This window comes from Oncorhynchus keta, chromosome 12, assembly GCF_023373465.1.
Source record: "Oncorhynchus keta strain PuntledgeMale-10-30-2019 chromosome 12, Oket_V2, whole genome shotgun sequence".
Taxonomy (NCBI): Eukaryota; Metazoa; Chordata; class Actinopteri; order Salmoniformes; family Salmonidae; genus Oncorhynchus; species Oncorhynchus keta.
The window spans coordinates 56731122-56758240 of NC_068432.1; the positions used below are offsets into that span (position 1 = coordinate 56731122).

The window sequence follows — 27119 nt, forward strand, 5'->3', positions numbered from 1 at the left end:
CTTATTAACTTAATGTTTTTTGATTTTTGTATTATTTTTTTTACATAGTTTGCAAACTGATATATGACAGGTATTAATGCCCAAATAAAATGCAAACCAGGCAACAACAAATAATAATAATATTTGCTAAACAGGTGGGGCTCTGCCCTCAATGACGGGTACTGATGCATGCACACGTACACACTACACACACCATACACACCAGACGCACCATACACATCACACACCATACATACCACACACCATACACACCACACACACATCACACACCACACACACCATACATACCACACACCGTTTAACACACCATACACACCACACACCACCACACACCACCATACACCACACACACCACACACAAACATATATGACACCATAATGCCCAAATAAAATGCAAACATCACACACAACAAATAATAATACCGTAAACCAGGTGGGGCTCACCACACACCACCACACACACCACACACACCATGCACACGTACACACACACACATACCACACACCATACACACACACAGACACACCATACACATCACACACCATACATACCACACACCACACACACCACATCACACAACACACACCACACACACCATACATACCACACACCGTACACACCACACACCATACACACCACACACCACCACACACACCACACACACCATACACACCACACACCATACACACCACACACACCATACACCACACACACCACACATACCACACACCATACACACCACACACACACCACACACATCACACACCACACACACCATACATACCACACACCATACACACCACACACCAGACACACCACACACACCATACACACACCATACACACCACACACCACACACACCACACACACCATACACACACCACACACCATACACACCACACACACCATACACACCACACACCATACACACCACACACCATACACACCACACACACCATACACACCATACACTACACACCATACACACCACACCACACATCATACACACACACCATACACACTACACACCACACCACACAACACCACACACACCATACAGATACTCACATACACACCACACACACCACACACCATACACACCATACACACCACACACACCATACACACACACCATACACACCACACGTACACACCATACACACCACACACACCCACCATACACACCACACACACCCACCATACACACACCATACACCATACACACAACACACCATGCACACAACACACCATACACACCACACACACACAGAGGCGATGGATGGTGTGTTCGTGGCTCACTGGTTAGAGGAGAGGAACAGATTAGAGGAGTGTGGGAGGGATGAGAGAGAGAGAGGGAGAGAGGGATGAGATGAGAGAGAGGGATGAGATGAGAGAGAGGGATAGAGAGAGAGAGGGAGAGAGGGATGAGATGAGAGAGAGGGATAGAGAGAGAAAGAGAGAGAGAGGGATGAGATGAGAGAGAGGGATAGAGAGAGAAAGAGAGAGAGAGGGATGAGATGAGAGAGAGGGATAGAGAGAGAAAGAGAGAGAGAGGATGAGATGAGAGAGAGGGATAGAGAGGGAAAGAGAGAGAGGGGATGAGATGAGAGAGAGGGATAGAGAGAGAAAGAGAGAGAGGGGATGAGATGAGAGAGAGGGATAGAGAGAGAAAGAGAGAGAGGGGATGAGATGAGAGAGAGGGATAGAGAGAGAAAGAGAGAGAGAGGGATGAGATGAGAGAGAGGGATAGAGAGAGAAAGAGAGAGAGAGGGATGAGATGAGAGAGAGGGATAGAGAGAGAAAGAGAGAGAGAGGGATGAGATGAGAGAGAGGGATAGAGAGAGAAAGAGAGAGAGAGGGATGAGATGAGAGAGAGGGATAGAGAGAGAAAGAGAGAGAGAGGGATGAGATGAGAGAGAGGGATAGAGAGAGAAAGAGAGAGAGAGGGATGAGATGAGAGAGAGGGATAGAGAGAGAAAGAGAGAGAGAGGGATGAGATGAGAGAGAGGGATAGAGAGAGAAAGAGAGAGAGAGGGATGAGATGAGAGAGAGGGATAGAGAGGAAAGAGAGAGAGGGATGAGATGAGAGAGAGGGATAAGAGAGAGAAAGAGAGAGAGAGGGATGAGATGAGAGAGAGGGATAGAGAGAGAAAGAGAGAGAGAGGGATGAGATGAGAGAGAGGGATAGAGAGAGAAAGAGAGAGAGAGGGATGAGATGAGATAGAGGGATAGAGAGAGAAAGAGAGAGGGTACATTCTCTGTTGGTTAACATCAACACATTTTTCATTGACATATTGCCTAGGATGTTTAAAATCCTCTGTCATGCAATTATGAATGATACCAAACAATGAATTAAGAGTCCTTGTTATATATTTTGATGTGAATACAGTCGATAAACTGACCTTCAGATAACAAACATAAATATTGTTGCATCATTATATGACACAAGTCTTTTGTAATGATTAACAATTCAACAAACAAGTAATATTGTCCTAATTTTACAAGTGAAATAGTTCATGTCTGTGGTTGAACCAGAATCAAAGGAGCCAATTATTTGTTTAAGCCCAGGAAGCAGCCATTCAATTTGCCATTCACCAGACTTTCAAGTTTAAAAATGTCAAAATGCCTTGGGTATTTTCCCAGAGGTGGATTTGGCGCATGTGCGTGCACTTGCTCAAAAACAATACAGACTTTGCAGACAAGACCTTTTTTTGGTTGCGTGTAACTTTTTATTTTTATATTTTTGGGGAATTTACATACCGGCCTGAACGGCGGTAGTGATGATAGTTGCTCAGCGAAATTTATTTGGTGAGTACCGAATTAACGTATTTTGACATTATTAAGCTTGAAAAGCCGGTGAAAGCCAAGTTGAATGGCTGCTTCCTGGGTTTAAATGAGATTTTTCCATATTCAACGTCTCCTTTAACGCAGTATTCTGGTTCAGTCTATTGTGTTTCGTGCCTGATATTAGGGGTCATTCGTGTACTATTTGATAGAGGGCAACGGGCTGTAGTGCTCTTTGTGTGTATGTGGTAGTGTTGGAGCGGAGAGCCTCTATGCCCACTGGAGTCTCCCTCTGCTCTGAAGTTCACTCCGCCCCCGCCTGCTTCAGGCTGGCGGCGCTGTGCAGCTCTCCTCCTCTCCTCCTCCTCTCCTCCTCCTCTCATCTGCCTCTCCAAATTCAGCGCGCTCCACTTCTCCTCTCCTCTCGAGCCGTGTGCCTGCGTACAGACGGACCTACCGACCGCGTAAACACGCTTTTATCTCTCAATAGACGGACAATAAGGACACAGATGTCTCCACGATTCACTTTAGGAGCGTTTCCGCACTGAACTGAATTATCGGGACATTCATCACGCCTTCGTTTTCTCACCATTTTAAATTTACAAAAATGACATTGGCGTGGAATTGTGGTGGACGGTTTTACTTGAAAGTGTGGACGTGCTTTTTCAGCCTTGCAGTGCTCAGGACTCTATCTATACCTGCTAATGAAGGTAAGTGGACATAGTTAAAACATGTATTTATAACGTGTCAATACATTTGATTGTTACACACCTTTGATTACCTTGCCATGAAAGTAATCATCACCTTTGAACAAGGCTGATGCCCGACACTGATAAAGATGCCAGTTGGCAAAAAAAAGCATAGATTGCGAGACGCACAAATGCAATTGACATGTCGTTTTTTACTCATTATGAACGTTTGACATTTTGCTTTAAAAATGGTTTGTAAATAGTCTCGGTCTCAGTGATATTGATGCGAAGGAAGAGTGAGTCTCTCTCTCAGGCATTGTTACAGCACCAAGCGACCATTTCATTCCGGATCAATACCAGCGTGACAACTTCTTGACACCGTGTTTGATATTCTATATACCAAATAGATATTGTATTTAGTCAAACCTTGCCGGGCTGTACAAATAGAGTAGTCTAGTTTAAGTGCCGTGAAAGTTCAGCTATTTTCCTCATGTGTTTCCCACCGTCTTGTTGGTTGACCGGAAAACTGTGCGTGAACAGCATTTAAATATCCCGTGATAAATGATGCCATTACCGCCTATAATTCATTATCATGTCATTATCCTACCAGACAGACATGAGGTCAGCTCGACTAGTGATGACATTGTCCGGTTGTGAAGTTCCCCTTATTTAGGCTACTGTGAATTTGATATAGATTTGTGACATTCAGTAATGGCCAGGGGAAAGTTTCAAAATGTTCTTTCTGTGACAGGAACTATGATATTAGTAATCCTTAGGACTTAATTATAAAAACGTTCATGCAAATGTAATGAGACGTCATCAATGTCACATGGAGACATATCATAAATGAGCCCTCCTATCTCTCTACCATACATGCAGACACTATTTGTGATAAATTATATTCAAAATAGAGTCTCAGGAGATTCTCTTTTAAATGTAGTTATAGTATTTTCACCTCTAAACATACTGTTAATTTCTTGACATTCTGTCCATTATATTTCTTGACATTCTGTCATTATATTTCTTGACATTCTGTCCATTATATTTCTTGACATTCTGTCCATTATATTTCTTGACATCCTGTCCATTATATTTCTTGACATCCTGTCCATTATATTTCTTGACATTCTGTCCATTATATTTCTTGACATTCTGTCATTATATTTCTTGACATTCTGTCCATTATATTTCTTGACATCCTGTCCATTATATTTCTTGACATTCTGTCCATTATATTTCTTGACATTCTGTCCATTATATTTCTTGACATTCTGTCCATTATATTTCTTGACATTCTGTCCATTATATTTCTTGACATCCTGTCCATTATATTTCTTCTCATTCTGTCATTATATTTCTTGACATTCTGAATATTTCTTGTGTGCTCGTTCATTCGAGCATCCTGTCGTGTTCTTGTTCTGTGACATGTGACATGTGTGTGTGTGTGTGTGTATGCTGCAGTTGAATAGCCCCAGCTGATGATGACTAGGCCTAACAAACAGCATCACTACATAACAGCACCCTAACCCCACAGGAATTCAGCCTAATGGTCTGATTCAGAGGCTGTGTGTCCCAAATGGAAAATGTTCCCTATATAGTGCACTACTTTAGACCAGAACCATATAGAACCCTATTCCCTATATAGTGCACTACTTTAGACCAGAACCATATAGAACCCTATTCCCTATATAGTGCACTACTTTAGACCAGAATCCTATAGAACCCTATTCCCTATATAGTGCACTACTTTAGACCAGAATCCTATAGAACCCTATTCCCTATATAGTGCACTACTTTAGACCAGAACCATATAGAACCCTATTCCCTATATAGTGCACTACTTTAGACCAGAGCCCTATAAAGAACCCTATTCCCTATATAGTGCACTACTTTAGACCAGAACCATATAGAACCCTATTCCCTATATAGCACACTACTTTAGACCAGAACCATATAGAACCCTATTCCCTATATAGTGCACTACTTTAGACCAGAGCCCTATAAAGAACCCTATTCCCTATATAGTGCACTACTTTAGACCAGAACCATATAGAACCCTATTCCCTATATAGCACACTACTTTAGACCAGAACCATATAGAACCCTATTCCCTATATAGTGCACTACTTTAGACCAGAACCCTATAGAACCCTATTCCCTATATAGTGCAATACTTTAGACCAGAACCATATAGAACCCTATTCCCTATATAGTGCATTACTTTAGACCAGAGCCATATAGAACCCTATTCCCTATATAGTGCACTACTTTAGACCAGAGCCCTATAGAACCCTATTCCCTATATAGTGCACTACTTTAGACCAGAGCCATATAGAACCCTATTCCCTATATAGTGCACTACTTTAGACCAGAGCCCTATAGAACCCTATTCCCTATATAGTGCACTACTTTAGACCAGAACCCTATAGAACCCTATTCCCTATATAGTGCACTACTTTAGACCAGAGCCATATAGAACCCTATTCCCTATATAGTGCACTACTTTAGACCAGAACCATAAAGAACCCTATTCCCTATATAGCGCACTACTTTAGACCAGAGCCATATAGAACCCTATTCCCTATATAGTGCACTACTTTAGACCAGAACCATAAAGAACCCTATTCCCTATATAGTGCACTACTTTAGACCAGAACCCTATAGAACCCTATTCCCTATATAGTGCACTACTTTAGACCAGAATCCTATAGAACCCTATTCCCTATATAGTGCACTACTTTAGACCAGAGCCCTATATAGAACCCTATTCCCTATATAGTGCACTACTTTAGACCAGAACCATATAGAACCCTATTCCCTATATAGTGCACTACTTTAGACCAGAACCCTATAGAACCCTATTCCCTATATAGTGCACTACTTTAGACCAGAGCCATATAGAACCCTATTCCCTATATAGTGCACTACTTTAGACCAGAACCATATAGAACCCTATTCCCTATATAGTGCACTACTTTAGACCAGAACCCTATAGAACCCTATTCCCTATATAGTGCACTACTTTAGACCAGAACCATATAGAACCCTATTCCCTATATAGTGCACTACTTTAGACCAGAATCCTATAGAACCCTATTCCCTATATAGTGCACTACTTTAGACCAGAATCCTATAGAACCCTATTCCTATATAGTGCACTACTTTAGACCAGAGCCCTATATAGAACCCTATTTCCCTATATAGACCAGAACCATGCCTATTCCTATATAGTGCACTTTAGACCAGAACCATATAGAACCCTATTCCCTATATAGTGCACTACTTTAGACCAGAATCCTATAGAACCCTATTCCCTATATAGTGCACTACTTTAGACCAGAACCCTATAGAACCCTATTCCCTATATAGTGCACTACTTTAGACCAGAACCATATAGAACCCTATTCCCTATATAGTGCACTACTTTAGACCAGAATCCTATAGAACCCTATTCCCTATATAGTGCACTACTTTAGACCAGAATCCTATAGAACCCTATTCCCTATATAGTGCACTACTTTAGACCAGAGCCCTATATAGAACCCTATTCCCTATATAGTGCACTACTTTAGACCAGAACCATATAGAACCCTATTCCCTATATAGTGCACTACTTTAGACCAGAATCCTATAGAACCCTATTCCCTATATAGTGCACTACTTTAGACCAGAATCCTATAGAACCCTATTCCCTATATAGTGCACTACTTTAGACCAGAACCATATAGAACCCTATTCCCTATATAGTGCACTAGGGCTCAACGGGCTCTGGTGAAAATAAGAGCACCTCTTGGACATAACGTGTGATACAGCTAGGATTTGACTTCAACACAATATATCCAGAGTGATTAAGTGAAGTGACGCCGTAACTCTCCCACATGTGAACTATGTCTCTTGGTGTTTTGAAATCGATACACACTGTATGGATAAAGAGTTTGTCCATTCAAACAATTATTACGAATTAATTTGCTTCTATGGGACTCTGAGGAGGATTTGCTGTTAAAACATTTGTCTTTTTCTGCTGAACGTAATGTAAACAAATCCACTACTACCTTCTTACATCCTTGTATCCACTCTGGGAATAAATCATTACATGTTAGATAGATATTACTGCACTGTCGGACATAGAAGCATTTTGCTATACTCACAGTAACATCTGCTAAACATTTGTATGTGACCAATAACATTCGATTTGATTCAATGGTGACAACCACCATGAATCATCTGAATTCTCTGACTATGAGAATAATAAACTTAGTTTCACTATGGGGAAAGGGTTCTCCTCTCGTCTACTGATGTACGCTAAGAGGATCTCCTTACATCCTCTCTTGGAGAAAGACATAATCTCCCTGCACTACAACATATTTCCACTTTTTCTCCTAATTAGGATATTTTCCTAAGGGCACTGTTCTATCTGGAGTACTAGACAGTGTCTGTTAGCCTGCCTGCCAATCAGCTGGAACAAACCAAGACCTACTTTTCAGAAACTTTAAATAGACAGTTTGTTATGCTAGGAATGATGACTTTTCATTGGTGAAGGAATGATGACTTTTCATTGGTAAAGGCATGTTGACTTTTCATTGGTGAAGGCATGTTGACTTTTCATTGGCGAAGGCATGTTGACTTTTCATTGGTGAAGGCATGTTGACTTTTCATTGGACTTTTCATTGGTGAAGGAATTTTCATTGATGATGACTTTTCATTGGCGAAGGCATGTTGACTTTTCATTGGTGAAGGCATGTTGACTTTTCATTGGTGAAGGAATGATGACTTTTCATTGGTGAAGGAATGATGACTTTTCATTGGCGAAGGCATGTTGACTTTTCATTGGTGAAGGAATGATGACTTTTCATTGGTAAAGGCATGTTGACTTTTCATTGGTGAAGGCATGTTGACTTTTCATTGGCGAAGGCATGTTGACTTTTCATTGGTGAAGGCATGTTGACTTTTCATTGGTGAAGGCATTGGTCGTTGTGCCCTTAACATATCGGTCATGATTGTTAAGCAACATTTTGCAAAGGTCACTTCAACTATATTTGGTTACTGCTGTTGTACTATTCAGTAGCTCTGTCAGATCAGTTACCAGTAGGTCTGTCAGATCAGTTACCAGTAGGTCTGTTAGATCAGTTACCAGTAAGTCTGTCAGATCAGTTACCAGTAAGTCTGTCAGATCAGTTACCAGTAGGTCTGTCAGTACTGTTCAGTTACCAGTAGGTCTGTCAGATCAGTTACCAGTAGGTCTGTCAGATCAGTTACCAGTAGGTCTGTCAGATCAGTTACCAGTAGGTCTGTCAGATCAGTTACCAGTAGGTCTGTCAGATCAGTTACCAGTAGGTCTGTCAGATCAGTTACCAGTAGGTCTGTCAGATCAGTTACCAGTAGGTCTGTCAGATCAGTTACCAGTAGGTCTGTCAGATCAGTTACCAGTAAGTCTGTCAGATCAGTTACCAGTAAGTCTGTCAGATCAGTTACCAGTAGGTCTGTCAGTACTGTTCAGTTACCAGTAGGTCTGTCAGATCAGTTACCAGTAGGTCTGTCGGATCAGTTACCAGTAGGTCTGTCAGATCAGTTACCAGTAGGTCTGTCAGATCAGTTACCAGTAGGTCTGTCAGATCAGTTACCAGTAGGTCTGTCAGATCAGTTACCAGTAGGTCTGTCAGATCAGTTACCAGTAAGTCTGTCAGATCAGTTACCAGTAAGTCTGTCAGATCAGTTACCAGTAGGTCTGTCAGTTCAGTTACCAGTAGGTCTGTCAGATCAGTTACCAGTAGGTCTGTCAGATCAGTTACCAGTAAGTCTGTCAGATCAGTTACCAGTAAGTCTGTCAGATCAGTTACCAGTAGGTCTGTCAGTACTGTTCAGTTACCAGTAGGTCTGTCAGATCAGTTACCAGTAGGTCTGTCGGATCAGTTACCAGTAGGTCAGTAGGTCTGTCAGTAGGTCTGTCAGATCAGTTACCAGTAGGTCTGTCAGATCAGTTACCAGTAGGTCTGTCAGATCAGTTACCAGTAGGTCTGTCAGATCAGTTACCAGTAAGTCTGTCAGATCAGTTACCAGTAAGTCTGTCAGATCAGTTACCAGTAGGTCTGTCAGTACTGTTCAGTTACCAGTAGGTCTGTCAGATCAGTTACCAGTAGGTCTGTCGGATCAGTTACCAGTAGGTCTGTCAGATCAGTTACCAGTAGGTCTGTCAGATCAGTTCTAGGTCTGTCAGATCAGTTACCAGTAGGTCTGTCAGATCAGTTACCAGTAGGTCTGTCAGATCAGTTACCAGTAGGTCTGTCAGATCAGTTACCAGTAAGTCTGTCAGATCAGTTACCAGTAAGTCTGTCAGATCAGTTACCAGTAGGTCTGTCAGTACTGTTCAGTTACCAGTAGGTCTGTCAGATCAGTTACCAGTAGGTCTGTCGGATCAGTTACCAGTAGGTCTGTCAGATCAGTTACCAGTAAGTCTGTCAGATCAGTTACCAGTAAGTCTGTCAGATCAGTTACCAGTAGGTCTGTCAGTACTGTTCAGTTACCAGTAGGTCTGTCAGATCAGTTACCAGTAGGTCTGTCGGATCAGTTACCAGTAGGTCTGTCAGATCAGTTACCAGTAGGTCTGTCAGATCAGTTACCAGTAGGTCTGTCAGATCAGTTACCAGTAGGTCTGTCAGATCAGTTACCAGTAGGTCTGTCAGATCAGTTACCAGTAAGTCTGTCAGATCAGTTACTGTCAGTAAGTTCAGTTAGATCAGTTACCAGTAGGTCTGTCTGTACTGTTAGTACTGTTCAGTTACCAGTAGGTCTGTCAGATCAGTTACCCAGTAGGTCTGTCTGATCAGTTACCAGTAGGTCTGTCAGATCCTGTCTGTAGTTACCAGTAGGTCTGTCTGATCAGGTACCAGTAGGTCTGTCAGATCAGTTACCAGTAGGTCTGTCAGATCAGTTACCAGTAGGTCTGTCAGATCAGTTACCAGTAGGTCTGTCAGATCAGTTACCAGTAGGTCTGTCAGATCAGTTACCAGTAGGTCTGTCAGATCAGTTACCAGTAAGTCTGTCTATTTTGTTCAGTTACCAGTAGGTCTGTCTGTACTGTTCAGTTACCAGTAGGTCTGTCTGTACTGTTAGGTACCAGTAGGTCTGTCTGTACTGTTAGGTACCAGTAGGTCTGTCTGTACTGTTCAGTTACCAGTAGGTCTGTCTGTACTGTTCAGTTACCAGTAGGTCTGTCTGTACTGTTAGGTACCAGTAGGTCTGTCTGTACTGTTAGGTACCAGTAGGTCTGTCTGTACTGTTAGGTACCAGTAGGTCTGTCTGTACTGTTAGGTACCAGTAGGCCTGTCTATTGTGTGGCTCACTGAATGATCACTATAATTTGGGTTATGTGAAAAAAGTGTTTTTCATTTAAAACCTTCCCAAATGTGTTCTACATACTAACTGTGTCCTTCCTGTGTTTCTGCAGTGAACTTACTGGACTCTCGCTCTGTCATGGGGGACCTTGGTTGGATAGCCTACCCAGAGAATGGGGTGAGTGGTACTTCATAAATGCTCACACAAACCACACCAACTCTTTTCAGGCTGCCTGGACCAATCCTCATCAGTATCAGTCCCAGCTCAGTCCCTGCTCAGTCCCAGCTCAGTCCCAGCTCAACTCAGCTCAACCCCAGCTCAGTCCCTGCTCAGTCCCAGCTCAGTCCCAGCTCAACTCAGCTCAATCCCAGCCCAGGTCAACCCCAGCTCAACCCAACTCAGCTCAACCCCAGCTCAGCCCCAGCTCAACTCAGCACAACCCAGCTCAGCTCAGCCCCAGCTCAACTCAGCACAACCCAGCTCAGCTCAACCCCAACTCAACCCCAGCCCAGCTCAACCCCAGCCCAGCTCAACCCTAGCCCAGCTCAACCCAAGCCCAGCTCAACCCCAGCTCATTCCCAGTCCAGCTTAACCCCAGCTCAACCCTAGCCCAGCTCAACCCAAGCCCAGCTCAACCCCAGCTCATTCCCAGTCCAGCTTAACCCCAGCTCAACCCCAGCCCCGCCCAACCCAGCTCAACCGCAGCTCAGCCCAACCCAGCTCAACCCCAGGTCAGCTCAGCCCCAGCAATGTCGGCTACAGTTTCAACAGAATAAACACATCAAAACTCACAATCAAAGGATCAATCAAATTTCAATCAATCAAATTTTATTTATATAGCCCTTCGTACATCAGCTGATATCTCAAAGTGCTGTACAGAAACCCAGCCTAAAACACCAAACAGCAAGCAATGCAGGTGTAGAAGCACGTTAGTACTGTTTGGGATATAGCAGGTCAAAGGATGATGCTTGTTAGTACTGTTTGGGATATAGCAGGTCAAAGGATGATGCTTGTTAGTACTGTTTGGGATATAGCAGGTCAAAGTTTGGAATCTCCCAGGCGATTAAAAAACAGACAGAACTCTCATCGTCAGAGAGTGGGAAAGGCAGGGTTTTTATGGTCTCCAGAGACATGCAGCTCAGGCTTCTAATTACACAGAATATTTCCTCACACTCATTTCTTATTGACTCCATAAAGGAGGGGAGGGGGGAAGGGGATGAGGGAAGTCTGAGCCAGCTCTGATCCTCATGAGTGCTGGGAGATCTAGTGACCAGCCTGATAGGCCCGTAAGTTAATTGCATCAATTACATTTTTTTTCAAGAAGTGAAACGAATAGTCTGATCATTTACACATCGAAGAAAAGTGTCTCAGCTCAAGGAAATCGTCTTCGGATCGGCTCAAACGTGACCCACCACCTAAATTCGGTGTTATGTAGCAACATTTTAAATGGTGTTTTTACATTGGATAAAAGTATAGACAGAGCTTCTAAATGGCATATCAGACACTGTAGTTGGAGGAAACATGAGGAAGTAGAGACTCAGAGCTTCTAAATGGCATATCAGACACTGTAGTTGGAGGAAACATGAGGAAGTAGAGACTCAGAGCTTCTAAATGGCATATCAGACACTGTAGTTGGAGGAAACATGAGGAAGTAGAGACTCAGAGCTTCTAAATGGCATATCAGACACTGTAGTTGGAGGAAACATGGGGAAGTAGAGACTCAGAGCTTCTAAATGGCATATCAGACACTAGTTGGAGGAAACATGAGGAAGTAGAGACTCAGAGCTTCTAAATGGCATATCAGACACTGTAGTTGGAGGAAACATGGGGAAGAAATGCAGCTTTAAAAGGTGATACACTTAGAATCCCATTTAGGAACGCAAGAGGTGTCTAATAACAGACCTCCATCCTATGCTAGCTTGCTACCGATGGCCTGGCTAGCTGTCTAAATCGCCGTGACCCCCAAACAACCTCTCCACTCACTGGACCCTTTTGATCACTCGACTAAGCATGCCTCTCCTTAATGTCAATATGTCTTGTCCATTGCTGTTCTGGTTAGTGTTTATTGGCTTATTTCACTGTAGAGCCTCTAGTCCTGCTCACTATACCTTATCCAACCTATTAGTTCCACCACCCACACATGCGATGACATCTCCTGGTTGCAAAGATGTTTCTAGAGACAATATCTCTCTCTTCATCACTCAATACCTAGGTTTACCTCCACTGTATTCACATCCTACCATACCTTTGTCTGTATATTACTGGTCCTTCTGTAGCACAGTTGGTAGAGCATGGCGCTTGTAATGCCAGGGTAGTGGGTTCGAAACCACCCATCCTTTATGCACACATGACTGTAAGTCTGTTTGGATAAAAGCGTTCTAGATATATTATATATTATACCTTGATGCCTTTTACTCTCTGTTCCAGACGTTCTAGAGGACCACCCTTATTCTTTTAGCCGCACCCTTATTCTACTCCTCCTCTGTTCCTCTGGCGATGTAGAGGTGAATCCAGGCCCTGCAGTGCCTAGCTCCACTCCTATTCCCCAGGCGCTCTCTTTTGACGACTTCTGTGACCGTAATAGCCTTGGTTTCATGCATGTTAACATAAGAAGCCTCCTCCCAAAGTTTGTTCTATTCACTGCTTTAGCACACTCTGCCAACCCAGATGTTCTAGCTGTGTCTGAATCCTGGCTTAGGAAGACCACCAAAAATTCTGAAATTTTATTTCCAAACTACAACATTTTCAGACAAGATAGAACTGCCAAAGGGGCGGTCTTGCAATCTACTGCAAAGATAGCCTGCAGAGTTCTGTCCTACTATCCAGGTCTGTACCCAAACAATTTGAACTTCTACTTTTAAAAATCCACCTCTCTAAAAACAAGTCTCTCACCGTTGCCGCCTGCTATAGACCACCCTCTGCCCCCAGCTGTGCTCTGGACACCATATGTGAACTGATTGACCCCATCTATCTTCAGAGCTTGTGCTGCTAGTCGACCTAAACTGGAACATGCTTAACACCCCAGCCATCCTACAATCTAAGCTTCATGCCCTCAATCTCTCACAAATTATCAATGAACCTACCAGGTACCTCCCCGAAGCCTTAAACACGGGCACCCTCATAGATATCATCCTAACCAACTTGCCCTCTAAATACACCTCTGCTGTCTTCAACCAAGATCTCAGCGATCACTGCCTCATTGCCTGCATCCGTAATGGGTCAGCGGTCAAACGACCTCCACTCATCACTGTAAAACGCTCCCTGAAACACTTCAAGCGAGCAGGCCTTTCTAATCGACCTGGCCGGGGTATCCTGGAAGGATATTGATCTCATCCCGTCAGTAGAGGATGCCTGGATATATTCTTTTAAGATGCCTTCCTAACCATCTTAAATAAACATGCCCCATTCAAGAAATTTAGAACCAGGAACAGATATAGCCCTTGGTTCTCCTCAGACCTGACTGCCCTTAACCAACACAAATTCTCTGATCCACCTCTACGCAGACGACATCATTCTGTATAATTCTGGTCAAAAGGGGGGTGACTGTAACGGATGTGAAACGGCTAGCTTAGTTAGCGGTGCGCGTTAAATAGCATTTCAATCGGTGACGTCACTTGCTCTGAGACCTTGAAGTAGTAGTTCCCCTTGCTCTGGAAGGGCCGCGGCTTTTGTGGAGCGATGGGTAACGATGCTTCGTGGGTGACTGTTGTTGATGTGTGCAGAGATAGAATAGAATAGAATTCTCAATTCTAGTGGCTTTATCGGTGGTGACAGTGTTTCCTGTCCTCAGTGCAGTGGGCAGCTGGAAGGAGATGCTCTTAATCCTCATTGACTTTACAGTGTCCCAGAAGGAGGTGTTCTTAATCTCCATGGACTTTACAGTGTCCCAGAAGGAGGTGCTCTTAATCTCCATGGACTTTAGTGTCCCAGAAGGAGGTGCTCTTAATCTCCATGAATGTTACAGTGTCCCAGAAGGAGGTGCTCTTAATCTCCATGAATTTTACAGTGTCCCAGAAGGAGGTGCTCTTAGTCTCCATGGACTTTAATGTCCCAGAAGGAGGTGTTCTTAATCTCCATGAACTTGACAGTGTCCCAGAAGGAGGTGCTCTTAATCGCCATGAACTTTACAGTGTCCCAGAAGGAGGTGCTCTTATCTCCATGGACTTTAGTGTCCCAGAAGGAGGTGCTCTTAATCTCCATGAATTTTACAGTGTCCCAGAAGGAGGTGCTCTTAATCTCCATGAACTTTACAGTGTCCCAGAAGGAGGTGCTCTTAATCTCCATGAACTTTACAGTGTCCCAGAAGGAGGTGCTCTTAATCTCCATGAATTTTACAGTGTCCCAGAAGGAGGTGCTCTTACAGTGTGTCCCAGAAGGAGGTGTTCTTAATCTCCATGGACTACAGTGTCCCAGAAGGAGGTGCTCTTAATCTCCATGGACTTTAGTGTCCCAGAAGGAGGTGCTCTTATTCTCCAATCTCCATGAATGTTACAGTGTCCCAGAAGGAGGTGCTCTTAATCTCCATGGAATTTTACAGTGTCCCAGAAGGAGGTGCTCTTAATCTCCATGGACTTTAGTGTCCCAGAAGGAGGTGTTCTTAATCTCCATGAATTTGACAGTGTCCCAGAAGGAGGTGCTCTTAATCTCCATGAATTTTACAGTGTCCCAGAAGGAGGTGCTCTTAATCTCCATGAATTTTACAGTGTCCCAGAAGGAGGTGCTCTTAATCTCCATGAACTTTACAGTGTCCCAGAAGGAGGTGCTCTTAATCTCCATGAACTTGACAGTGTCCCAGAAGGAGGTGCTCTTAATCTCAATGAACTTTACAGTGTCCCAGAAGGAGGTGCTCTTAATCTCCATGAATTTTACAGTGTCCCAAAACTTTTTTGAATTTGTGCTACGGGATGCAAATTTCTGCTTGAAAAAGCTAGCCTTAGCTTTCCTAACTGCCTGTGTATATTTATTCCTGACTTCCCTGAAAAGTTGCATATCACAGGGGCTATTCGGTGGTAATGCAGAACGCCACGGGATGTTTTTGTGCTGGTCAAGGGCAGTCAGGTCTGGAGAGAACCAAGGGCTATATCTACATTTTTGAAAGGGGCATGCTTATCTAAGATGGTGAGGAAGGCACTTTTAAAGAAAGACCAGGCATCCTCGACTGACGGGATGAGGTCAATATCCTTCCAGGATACTGGGGCCAGGTCGATTAGGAAGTATTTTAGGGAGCGTTTGATAGTGATGAGGTGTGGTCGTTTGACCCTAGACCCGTTACAGATGTAGGCAATGAGGCAGTGATCCCTGAGATCTTCGTAGAAAACATCAGAGGTGTATTTGGAGGGCAAGTTGGTTAGGATGATATTTATGAGGGTGCCCGTGTTTACGGATTAGGGGTTGAACCTGGTGGGTTCATTGATAATTTGTGAGAGATTGAGGGCATCAAGCTTAGATTGTAGGACGGCCGGGGTGTTAAGCATGTCCCAGTTCAGGTCACTTAGCAGCACTAGCTCTGAAGATAGATGGGAAACAATCAGTTCACATATGGTGTCCAGGGCACAGCTGGTGTCCAGGGGACAGCTGGGGGCAGAGGGTGGTCTATAGCAAGCGGAAATGATGAGATACTTGTTTCTGGAAAGGTGCATTTTTAAAAGTAGAAGCTCAAATTGTTTGGGCACAGATCTGGATAGTAAGACAGAACTCTGCACGCCATCTCTGCAGTAGATTGCAACACCGCCCCCTTTGGCAGTTCTATCTTGTCAGCAAATGTTATAGTTAGGGATGGAAATTTCAGGGTTTTTGCTGGTCTTCCTGAGCCAGGATTCAGACACGGCAAGGACATCCGGGTTGGCAGAGTGTGCTAAAGCAGTGAATAAAACAAACTTAGGGAGGAGGCTTCTAATGTTAACATGCATGAAACCAAGGCTATTACGGTCACAGATGTCAGCAAAAGAGAGCGCCTGGGGAATAGGAGTGGAGCTAGGCACTGCAGGGCCTGGATTCACCTCCACATCACCAGAGGAACAAAGGAGGAGTGGGATAAGGGTACAGCTAAAGGCTCGAATAACAGGTCGGCTAGTACGTTCAGAACAGAGAGTAAAAGGAGCAGGTTTCTGGGCACGGTAGAATAGATTCAAGGCATAATGTACAGACAAAGGTATGGTAGGATGTGAATACAGTGAGGGTACAACTGTGCTTAGAGTGACGATGACAGAGATATCGTCCCTAGAAATATAATTTAAACCAGATGATGTCACCGCATGTGTGGTAGGTGGAACTAAAATATTAAATAAGGCGTTTTGAGCAGGGTTAGAGGCTCTACAGTGAAATAAGGCTATAACTAACCAATATAGCAATGGACAAGGCATATTGACGTTAGGGAGAAGCATGTGTAGAGTGATTACAGGAGTCCAGTGAGTGGTTTCAGGCAGCTTGGGGCTAGCGCAAGCTAACAGAAGGGCCTTGGAGGGACGTCGCGACGGAAGAAAGTCTGTCGTGGCCCTCTCGTGATATGAATTTGTCCGGTGGGCCTTTTAAGCTAACAGTCCGATGTGCTCTGGACAGCTAGCAGGCCGCGGCTAGCATGCTAGCGGATGGGATTTCAGTGGACGAAGCGACTGGGGAGCCAGTTGAGGGAAAACCCTATCGGGCGAATCAGGAGTGAACAGGAGGACAGAGAGTAACGAGTGAAAGGAAGTGAGTAAAGAAATAGAGAAGGGTGCATTCAGGAGTGAACAGGAGGACAGAGAGTAACGAGTGAAAGGAAGTGAGTAAAGAAATAGAGAAGGGTGCATTCAGGAGTGAACAGGAGGACAGAGAGTAACGAGTGAAAGGAAGTGAGTAAAGAAATAGAGAAGGGTGCATTCAGGAGTGAACAGGAGGACAGAGAGTAACGAGTGAAAGGAAGTGAGTAAAGAAATAGAGAAGGGTGCATTCAGGAGTGAACAGGAGGACAGAGAGTAACGAGTGAAAGGAAGTGAGTAAAGAAATAGAGAAGGGTGCATTCAGGAGTGAACAGGAGGACAGAGAGTAACGAGTGAAAGGAAGTGAGTAAAGAAATAGAGAAGGGTGCATTCAGGAGTGAACAAGAGGACAGAGAGTAACGAGTGAAAGTAAGTGAGTAAAGAAATAGTGAAGGATTCAGAAGATGCAGGGAGGAAGAACGCAGGTAAAGGTCAGGTTAAGAAATGCTTTCTGTTATCATCAAACACAGTTGTTCTGTCTACAGGAACAGTCTGTATAGTACACAGAAGAGAACAGGAGGGTAAAGATCGCTAACAGTGCCTACACTAATAAACTTTACGATCACCATTTCTAGATAGATACACAAACATTGCAAGGTTAACCCAGTGACGCTGGTCAATTACACTGAGTATGCAACAAATTAAGAACACCTTTTGCCATGACATAGACGGACCAGGTGAATCCAGGTGGAAGTTATGATCCCTTAGTGATGTCTCTTGTTAAAACCACTCCAATCAGTGTAGATGAAGGGGAGGAGACATGTAGATGAAGGGGAGGAGACATGTAGATGAAGGGGAGGAGACATGCAGATGAAGGGGAGGAGACATGTAGATGAAGGGGAGGAGATATGCAGATGAAGGGGAGGAGACATGCAGATGAAGGGGAGGAGACATGTAGATGAAGGGGAGGAGACATGTAGATGAAGGGGAGGAGACGGGTTAAATAACGATTTTTAAGCCCTGAGACAATGGAGACATGGATTGTGTATGTTTGCCATTCAGAGGGTGAACGGACGAGACAAAAGATTGAAGTTTCTTTGAACGGGGTAATGGTAGTAGGTACCAGGCACACTGGATTGTGTCAAGAAGGGCAACACTGCTGGGTTTTTCACTCTGAATAGTGTCCCGTGTTTATCAAGAACTGTCCACCACCCAAAGGATTGTGGGAAGTATTGGAGTCAACATGGGCCAGCATCTTTGTGGAACGCTTTCAACACCTTGTAGAGTCCATGCCCAGGTAAATTGAAGCTTTTCTGAGGGCAAAAGGGGTTGTAACTCAATATTAAGACGGTTTTCCTATAATAATATAATAATAATATGCCATTTAGCAGACGCTTTTATCCAAAGCGACTTACAGTCATGTGTGCATACATTCTACGTATGGGTGGTCCCGGGGATCGAACCCACTACCCTGGCGTTACAAGCGCCATGCTCTACCAACTGAGCTACAGAAGGACCCCTAATGTTTTGTCCTCTCTGTGTATCTCCGGTCCGTCCTGGGTAACCCCTTTGTGTTCCGTACCTCCAGTCGTTGTGAAGAGCACCTCGTTACATCTTCCTGGGTGCTTCCCAAATGGCGCCATATTCACTGTGTAGTGGAGTACTTTTTTTAACCAGATCCCTAAAGGCCCGTGTCAACTGTAGTCCACTGTATAGGGAGTAGGAATTGGGGAAGCACTCGCTATTAGAGTGAGTGTGTGTTAGGCCTAATCTGTTTTAAAGCCGAGTCCAACCTGTTACTTTACATCCTGTTTATCAGCGTTAAGAGGATTTGTCTCTGTGGTCTCTGCTGAGTGTGTGTGTGTGTGTGTGTGTGTGTGTGTGTGTGTGTGTGTGTGTGTGTGTGTGTGTGCGTGTGTGTTTTACTCTGCTGGGTGTGTCATCAGGGGTCCAACCAGACCTCAGACTCAGCACTGCACACTGATACGTAGGCAGGCATGTAGGCAGACAGACATGTAGGCAGACAGACATGTAGGCAGACAGGCTGGCATGTAGGCAGACAGACAGGCAGGCATGTAGGCACACAGACAGGCAGGCAGGCATGTAGGCAGGCATGTAGGCACACAGACAGGCAGACAGGCAGGCAGGCAGGTTTGTAGGCAGGCAGGTAGGAATGTAGGCAGTTAGGCAGGCAGGCAAGCATGTAGGCAGGCAGGTAGACTGGCAGGCAGGCATGTAGGCAGGCAGGCAGGTAGGTAGGCAGACATGCGGGTATGTAGGTAGGCAGACAGGAATGTTGGCAGTTAGGCAGACAGGCAGGCATGTAGGCAGGCAGGTAGACTGGCAGGCAGGCAGGAATGTAGGCAGACAGGCAGGTAGGTAGGTAGGTAGGCAGAGAGGTAGGTAGGTAGACAGGCAGGTAGGTAGGTAGGTAGGTGGGTAGGTGGGTGGGCAGGGCAGACAGGTGGGTGGGCAGGTGGGCAGGTGGGTGGGCAGGTGGGTGGGTGGGTCAGGCAGGCAGGCAGGCAGGCAGGTGGGCAGGTGGGTGGGGGGTGGGTGGGTGGGTCAGGCAGGCAGGCAGGCAGGCAGGCAGGTGGCAGGTGGGTGGGTGGGTGAGACAGGTAGGTAGGCAGACAGGCAGGGTGGGTGGCAGGTAGGTGGCAGGTGGGCAGACAGGCAGGCAGGCAGACAGGCAGGTGGGTGGGTGGGTGGGTGGGTGGGTGGGTGGGTGGGTGGTGGGTGGGCAGGCAGGCAGGCAGGCAGGCAGGTGGGTTGCAGGCAGAGCAGGGGTGGGTGGGTGGGTGGCAGGCAGGTAGGCAGGCAGGCAGGCAGGCAGGCAGGTAGGTGGGTAGGTGGGTAGGCAGGTGGGTGGGCAGGCAGGCAGGTGGGTGGGTGGGTGGGTGGGTGGGCAGGCAGGTGGGGTGGGTGGGTGGGTAGACAGGTGGGTGGGCAGACAGGCAGGCAGGTTGTGGGCAGAGAGGCAGGTGGGTGGTGGGTGGGTGGGTGGGTAGGTGGGTGGGTAGGTGGGTGGGTCGGCAGACAGGTAGGTGGGTTTGTAGGTAGGTAGACAGGTGGCAGGCAGACAGGCAGGTAGGTAGGTAGGTAGACAGGTAGGTGGCAGACAGGCAGGCAGGTTGTAGGCAGGCAGGTAGGTGGCAGGCAGGCAGGTGGCAGGTGGGTGGTGGGTGGGTGGGCAGGCAGGTGGGTGGGTGGGCAGGCAGAGGGTGGTGGTGGGTGGGTGGGTAGGTGGGTGGGTCCCGGCAGGCAGGCAGGTGGGTAGGTGGGTAGGTGGGCAGGTGGTAGGTGGCAGGCAGGCAGGCAGGCAGGTGGGCAGACAGGCAGGTGGGCAGGTAGGTGGTGGGCAGGTGGCAGGCAGGCAGGCAGGCAGGCACAGGCAGGCAGGGTGGGTGGGTGGGTGGGTGGGTGGGTAGGTAGGTAGGTAGGTAGGTGACAGGTGGGTAGGCAGACAGGCAGGTGGGTTGTGGGAGGTAGGTAGGTAGGTGAGACAGGCAGGTGGTGGGTGGCAGGGTGGTGGTGGGTGGTAGGTGGTGGGCTAGGTGGGTAGGTCCCACAGGCTAGGTTACAGGCAGGTGGGTAGACTGGTAGGTAGGCAGACAGGCAGGTGGGTAGGTCTTCCCAACAGGTGGTGGCAGACAGGACAATTCTGGGTATAGGCAGCTCAGCAGGGTAGGTTTTCAGGCAGACAGGGCTCAGGTGGGTAGGTAGGCAGGTGGGTTACAGGTGGGTGACGCAGGCAGAGGCAGGTGGGTAGGTGGGCTAGGTGGGTGGTGGGCAGGTGGGTAGGTGGGACAGGTGGGCAGGTGGGTAGGACATCACAGACAGGTGGGTGGGCCCCAGGCCAGGCAGGCAGGCAGACAGGCAGGTGGGCAGACAGGCAGGTAGACAGGTAGGTAGGTAGACAGGTAGGTAGGCAGACAGGCAAATTTAGGTAGACAGGCAGGTAGGTGGGTAGGTGGGTAGGTGGGTTTGGGTAGGTAGGTCAGTCGGCAGGCAGACAGGTAGGTGGGTGGTGGGTAGGTGGGTGGGTTTCTCCAGACAGGTGGGTGGGCAGACAGGCAGGTGGCAGGTAGGGTGGGGAGGTGGCAGGCTACAGGTCAGGCAGACAGGCAGGTGGGTTGTGGCAGAGGACATTGGACTTGTCAGACAGGCAGGTTGGCAGGTGGTGGGTGGGTCAGGTGGGCAGGTGAGGTGGGGCCCAGGCAGGCAGGCAGGCAGGCAGGCAGGTGGGCAGGGTGGGTAGGCAGGCAGGCAGGCAGGTGGGTTGTGGGCAGGGCGGTCTGGGTGGGCAGGTCAGGCAGGTGGGTGGACAGGTTCCATTTCCGCAGGTGTCATTAGGCAGGTAGGTAGGGGCAGGTAGGTGGGTAGGTAGGTAGGCAGGCAGGCAGGTAGGTAGGTAGGTAGGTAGGTAGGTAGGGCAGGCAGGCAGACAGACAGACAGACAGACAGACAGACAGACAGACAGACAGACAGACAGACAGACAGACAGTGAAATGCAGACAGACAGACAGACAGACAGACAGACAGACAGACAGACAGATACAGACAGGTAGGTAGGTAGACAGACAGACAGACAGACAGACAGACAGACAGACAGACAGACAGAATACAGACAGGACAGACAGACAGACAGACAGACAGACAGACAGACAGACAGACAACAGACAGACAGACAACAGACAGACAGACAGACAGACAGACAGACAGACAGACACACAGGTGGCAGGCAGGCAGGCAGGCAGGCAGGCAGACAGACAGACAGACAGACAGACAGACAGACAGACAGACAGACAGACAGACAGACAGACAGGGTAAGTAGGTAGGTAGGTAGGTAGGTAGGTAGGTAGGTAGGTAGGTAGGTAGGCAGACAGGCGCAAAAACTTTCACATGTGAAAATGCCATTTGCTGTTTGTACTGTCACAATATGCTAACTGTTACACCTGTCCCACTATGCTAACTGTTACACCTGTCCCATTCTGCTAACTGTTAATGTAATGTAAATGCTTAGCGGTCCTTCAATCTTCCCAACAGTTGGGACAATGGGACAATTCTGAGTATAAGGCAATTTCTCAGCGGTATTGAGGTAGGTTTTCTGAGCCATATTTCATGTCGGCTCAGCGGGGTCTACAGGGCTTTAGGAAAGTATTCAGGCCCCTTACACTTTTTCCACATTTTGTTACATTACAGCATTATTCTAAAATTGATTCAATTGTTTTTTTCCCCCTCATCAATCTACACACAATACCCCATAATGACATCACAATACCCCATAATGACATCACAATACCCAATAATGACATCACAATACCCCATAATGACATCACAATACCCCATAATGCCATCACAATACCCCATAATGACATCACAATACCCCATAATGACATCACAATACCCCATAATGACATCACAATACCCCATAATGACAAAGCAAAAACTTTTTTTTTTGTGCAAATTTATTAAATATCACATTTACGTAAGTATTCAGACCCTTTACTCAGTACTTTGTTGAAGCACCTTTAGTAGTGATTACAGTCTCAAGTCTTATGACTCTACAAGCTTGGCACACCTGTATTTGGGGATTTTCTCCCATTCTTCTCTGCAGATCCTCTCAAGCTCTGTCAGATTGGGATTGTCGGATGGGGAGCGTCGCTGCACAGCTACTTTCAGGTGTCACCAGAGATGTTCGATCGGGTTCTGACTGGGCCACTCAAGGACATTCAGAGACTTGTCCCGAAGCCACTCCTTTGTTATCTTGGCTGTGTGCTTAGGATCGTTGTCTTGTTGGAAGGTGAACCTTCGCCCCAGTCTGGCACACAGCCAAGACAACACACGATTGGCTTCGGGACAAAGCCCCCCCCCCCCCATCCCGATTGCTCAGTGTGGCCGGGCGGCTCTAGGACGAGTCTTGGCTGTTCCAAACTTCTTCCATTTCCGCTTTGTCATTATGCGGTATTGTGTGCAGCTCAAATCAAATCAGATGTTATTAGTCACATGCGCCGAATACAACAGGTGTAGTAGACCTCACAGTGAAATGCTGAATACAACAGGTGTAGTAGACCTTACAGTGAAATGCTGAATACAACAGGTGTAGTAGACCTTACAGTGAAATGCTGAATACAACAGGTGTAGTAGACCTCACAGTGAAATGCTGAATACAACAGGTGTAGTAGACCTCACAGTGAAATGCTGAATACAACAGGTGTAGTAGACCTTACAGTGAAATGCTGAATACAACAGGTGTAGTAGACCTTACAGTGAAATGCTGAATACAACAGGTGTAGTAGACCTCACAGTGAAATGCTGAATACAACAGGTGTAGTAGACCTTACAGTGAAATGCTGAATACAACAGGTGTAGTAGACCTTACAGTGAAATGCTGAATACAACAGGTGTAGTAGACCTTACAGTGAAATGCTGAATACAACAGGTGTAGTAGACCTTACAGTGAAATGCTGAATACAACAGGTGTAGTAGACCTTACAGTGAAATGCTGAATACAACAGGTGTAGTAGACCTTACAGTGAAATGCTGAATACAACAGGTGTAGTAGACCTCACAGTGAAATGCTGAATACAACAGGTGTAGTAGACCTCACAGTGAAATGCTGAATACAACAGGTGACAATAAAATAAATAACAAGTAACAAGTCATTTAAGAGTAAAATAACAATATAAACAAGCGAGCCTAGAACAGAGTCAATGTGGAGGCTATATATATATGCCATTTAGCAGACGCTTTTATCCAAAGCAACTTACAGTCATGTGTGCATACATTTTACGTATGGGTGGTCCCAGGAATCGAACCAACTACCCTGGCGTTACAAGCGCCATGCTCTACCAACTGTGCTACAGAAGGACCAGTACCCCCTATATACAGGGGTACCGGTACAGAGTCAATGTGGAGGCTATATACAGGGTGTACCATTACAGAGTCAATGTGGAGGCTATATACAGGGTGTACCAGTACAGAGTCAATGTGGAGGCTATATACAGGGGGTACCAGTACAGAGTCAATGTGGAGACTATATACAGGGTGTACCAGTACAGAGTCAATGTGGAGACTATATACAGGGTGTACCAGTACAGAGTCAATGTGGAGACTATATACAGGGTGTTACGGTACAGAGTCAATGTAATGTGGAGGCTATATACAGAGTATTACGGTACAGAGTCAATGTGGAGGCTATATACAGGGTGTTACGGTACAGAGTCAATGTGGAGGCTATATACAGGGTGTTACTGTACAGAGTCAATGTGGAGGCTATATACAGGGTATTACGGTACAGCGTCAATGTGGAGGCTATATACAGGGTATTACGGTACAGAGTCAATGTGGAGGCTATATACAGGGTGTTATGGTACAGAGTCAATGTGGAGGCTATATACAGGGGGTACCGGTACAGAGTCAATGTGGAGACTATATACAGGGCGGTACCGGTACAGAGTCAATGTGGAGGCTATATACAGGGTGTTACGGTACAGAGTCAATGTGGAGGCTATATACAGGGTGTTACGGTACAGAGTCAATGTGGAGGCTATATACAGGGGAGTACCGGTACAGAGTCAATGTGGAGGCTATATACAGGGAGTACCGGTACAGAGTCAATGTGGAGGCTATATACAGGGTGTTACGGTACAGAGTCAATGTGGAGGCTATATACAGGGTGTACCAGTACAGAGTCAATGTGGAGGCTATATACAGGGTGTACCAGTACAGAGTCAATGTGGAGGCTATATACAGGGTGTACCAGTACAGAGTCAATGTGGAGGCTATATACAGGGTGTACCAGTACAGAGTCAATGTGGAGACTACATACAGGGTGTACCAGTACAGAGTCAATGTGGAGGATATATACAGGGTGTACCAGTACAGAGTCAATGTGGAGACTATATACAGGGTGTACCAGTACAGAGTCAATGTGGAGACTATATACAGGGTGTACCGGTACAGAGTCAATGTGGAGGCTATATACAGGGGGTACCGGTACAGAGTCAATGTGGAGGCTATATACAGGGTGTACCAGTACAGAGTCAATGTGGAGGCTATATACAGGGGGTACCGGTACAGAGTCAATGTGGAGGCTATATACAGGGTGTTACGGTACAGAGTCAATGTGGAGGCTATATACAGAGTATTACGGTACAGAGTCAATGTGGAGGCTATATACAGGGTGTTACGGTACAGAGTCAATGTGGAGGCTATATACAGGGTGTTACTGTACAGAGTCAATGTGGAGGCTATATACAGGGTATTACGGTACAGCGTCAATGTGGAGGCTATATACAGGGTATTACGGTACAGAGTCAATGTGGAGGCTATATACAGGGTGTTATGGTACAGAGTCAATGTGGAGGCTATATACAGGGGGTACCGGTACAGAGTCAATGTGGAGACTATATACAGGGGGTACCGGTACAGAGTCAATGTGAAGGCTATATACAGGGTGTTATGGTACAGAGTCAATGTGGAGGCTATATACAGGGGAGTACCGGTACAGAGTCAATGTGGAGGCTATATACAGGGGGGTACCGGTACAGAGTCAATGTGGAGGCTATTTACAGGGGGGTACCGGTACAGAATCAATGTGGAGGCTATATACAGGGGGTACCGGTACAGAGTCAATGTGGAGGCTAGCCTCTTGGACCTAGACTTGGCACTCTGGTACCGCTTGCCGTGTGGTAGCAGAGAGAACAATCTATGACGGGTGGCTGGAATCTGTGACCATTTTTAGGGCCTTCTTCTGACACCGCCTGGTATAGAGGTCCTGGATGGCAGGAAGCTTGGCCCAAGTGATATACTGGGCCGTTCGCATTACCCTCTGTAGCGCCTTGCGGTCGGAGGCCGAGCAGTTGCCATTCCAGGCGGTGGTGCAACCAGTCAGGATGCTCTCGATGGTGCAGCTGTAGAACCTTTTTAGCATCTGAGGACCCATGCTAAATCTTTTCAGTCTCCTGAAGGGGAATATGTTTTGTCGTTGTCCTCTTCTCGACTGTCTTGATGTGCTTGGACCATGATAGTTTGTTGGTGATGTGGACACCAAGGACCATGACAGTTTGTTGGTGATGTGGACACCAAGGACCATGATAGTTTGTTGGTGATGTGGACACCAAGGACCATGATAGTTTGTTGGTGATGTGGACACCAAGGACCATGATAGTTTGTTGGTGATGTGGACACCAAGGACCATGATAGTTTGTTGATGATGTGGACACCAAGGACCATGATAGTTTGTTGATGGACCCATGATAGTTTGTTGGTGATGTCTCACCAAGGACCATGATAGTTTGTTGGTGATGTGGACACCTTGAGGGACCATGATAGTTTGTTGGTGATGTGGACACCAAGGACCATGACAGTTTGTTGGTGATGTGGACACCAAGGACCATGATAGTTTGTTGGTGATGTGGACACCAAGGACCATGATAGTTTGTTGGTGATGTGGACACCAAGGACCATGATAGTTTGTTGGTGATGTGACACCAAGGACCATGATAGTTTGTTGGTGATGTGGACACCAAGGACCATGATAGTTTGTTGGTGATGTGGACACCAAGGACCATGATAGTTTGTTGGTGATGTGGACACCAAGGACCATGATAGTTTGTTGGTGATGTGGAC

At 46.1% G+C, this 27119-nt stretch overlaps 1 protein-coding gene across 1 annotated transcript in view; it reads left to right on the forward strand.

Moving 5' to 3' along the window:
* The first annotated feature begins 3202 nt into the window (after positions 1–3202).
* Positions 3203–27119, forward strand: part of LOC118377518 (ephrin type-A receptor 5-like) — a 225241-nt gene continuing 201324 nt past the window's right edge. Inside the window, 2 exon segments of the mRNA XM_052458753.1 lie at positions 3203–3495; positions 10919–10983. Coding sequence (XP_052314713.1) covers positions 3393–3495; positions 10919–10983 — 168 coding nt within the window. The 5' untranslated portion in view covers positions 3203–3392.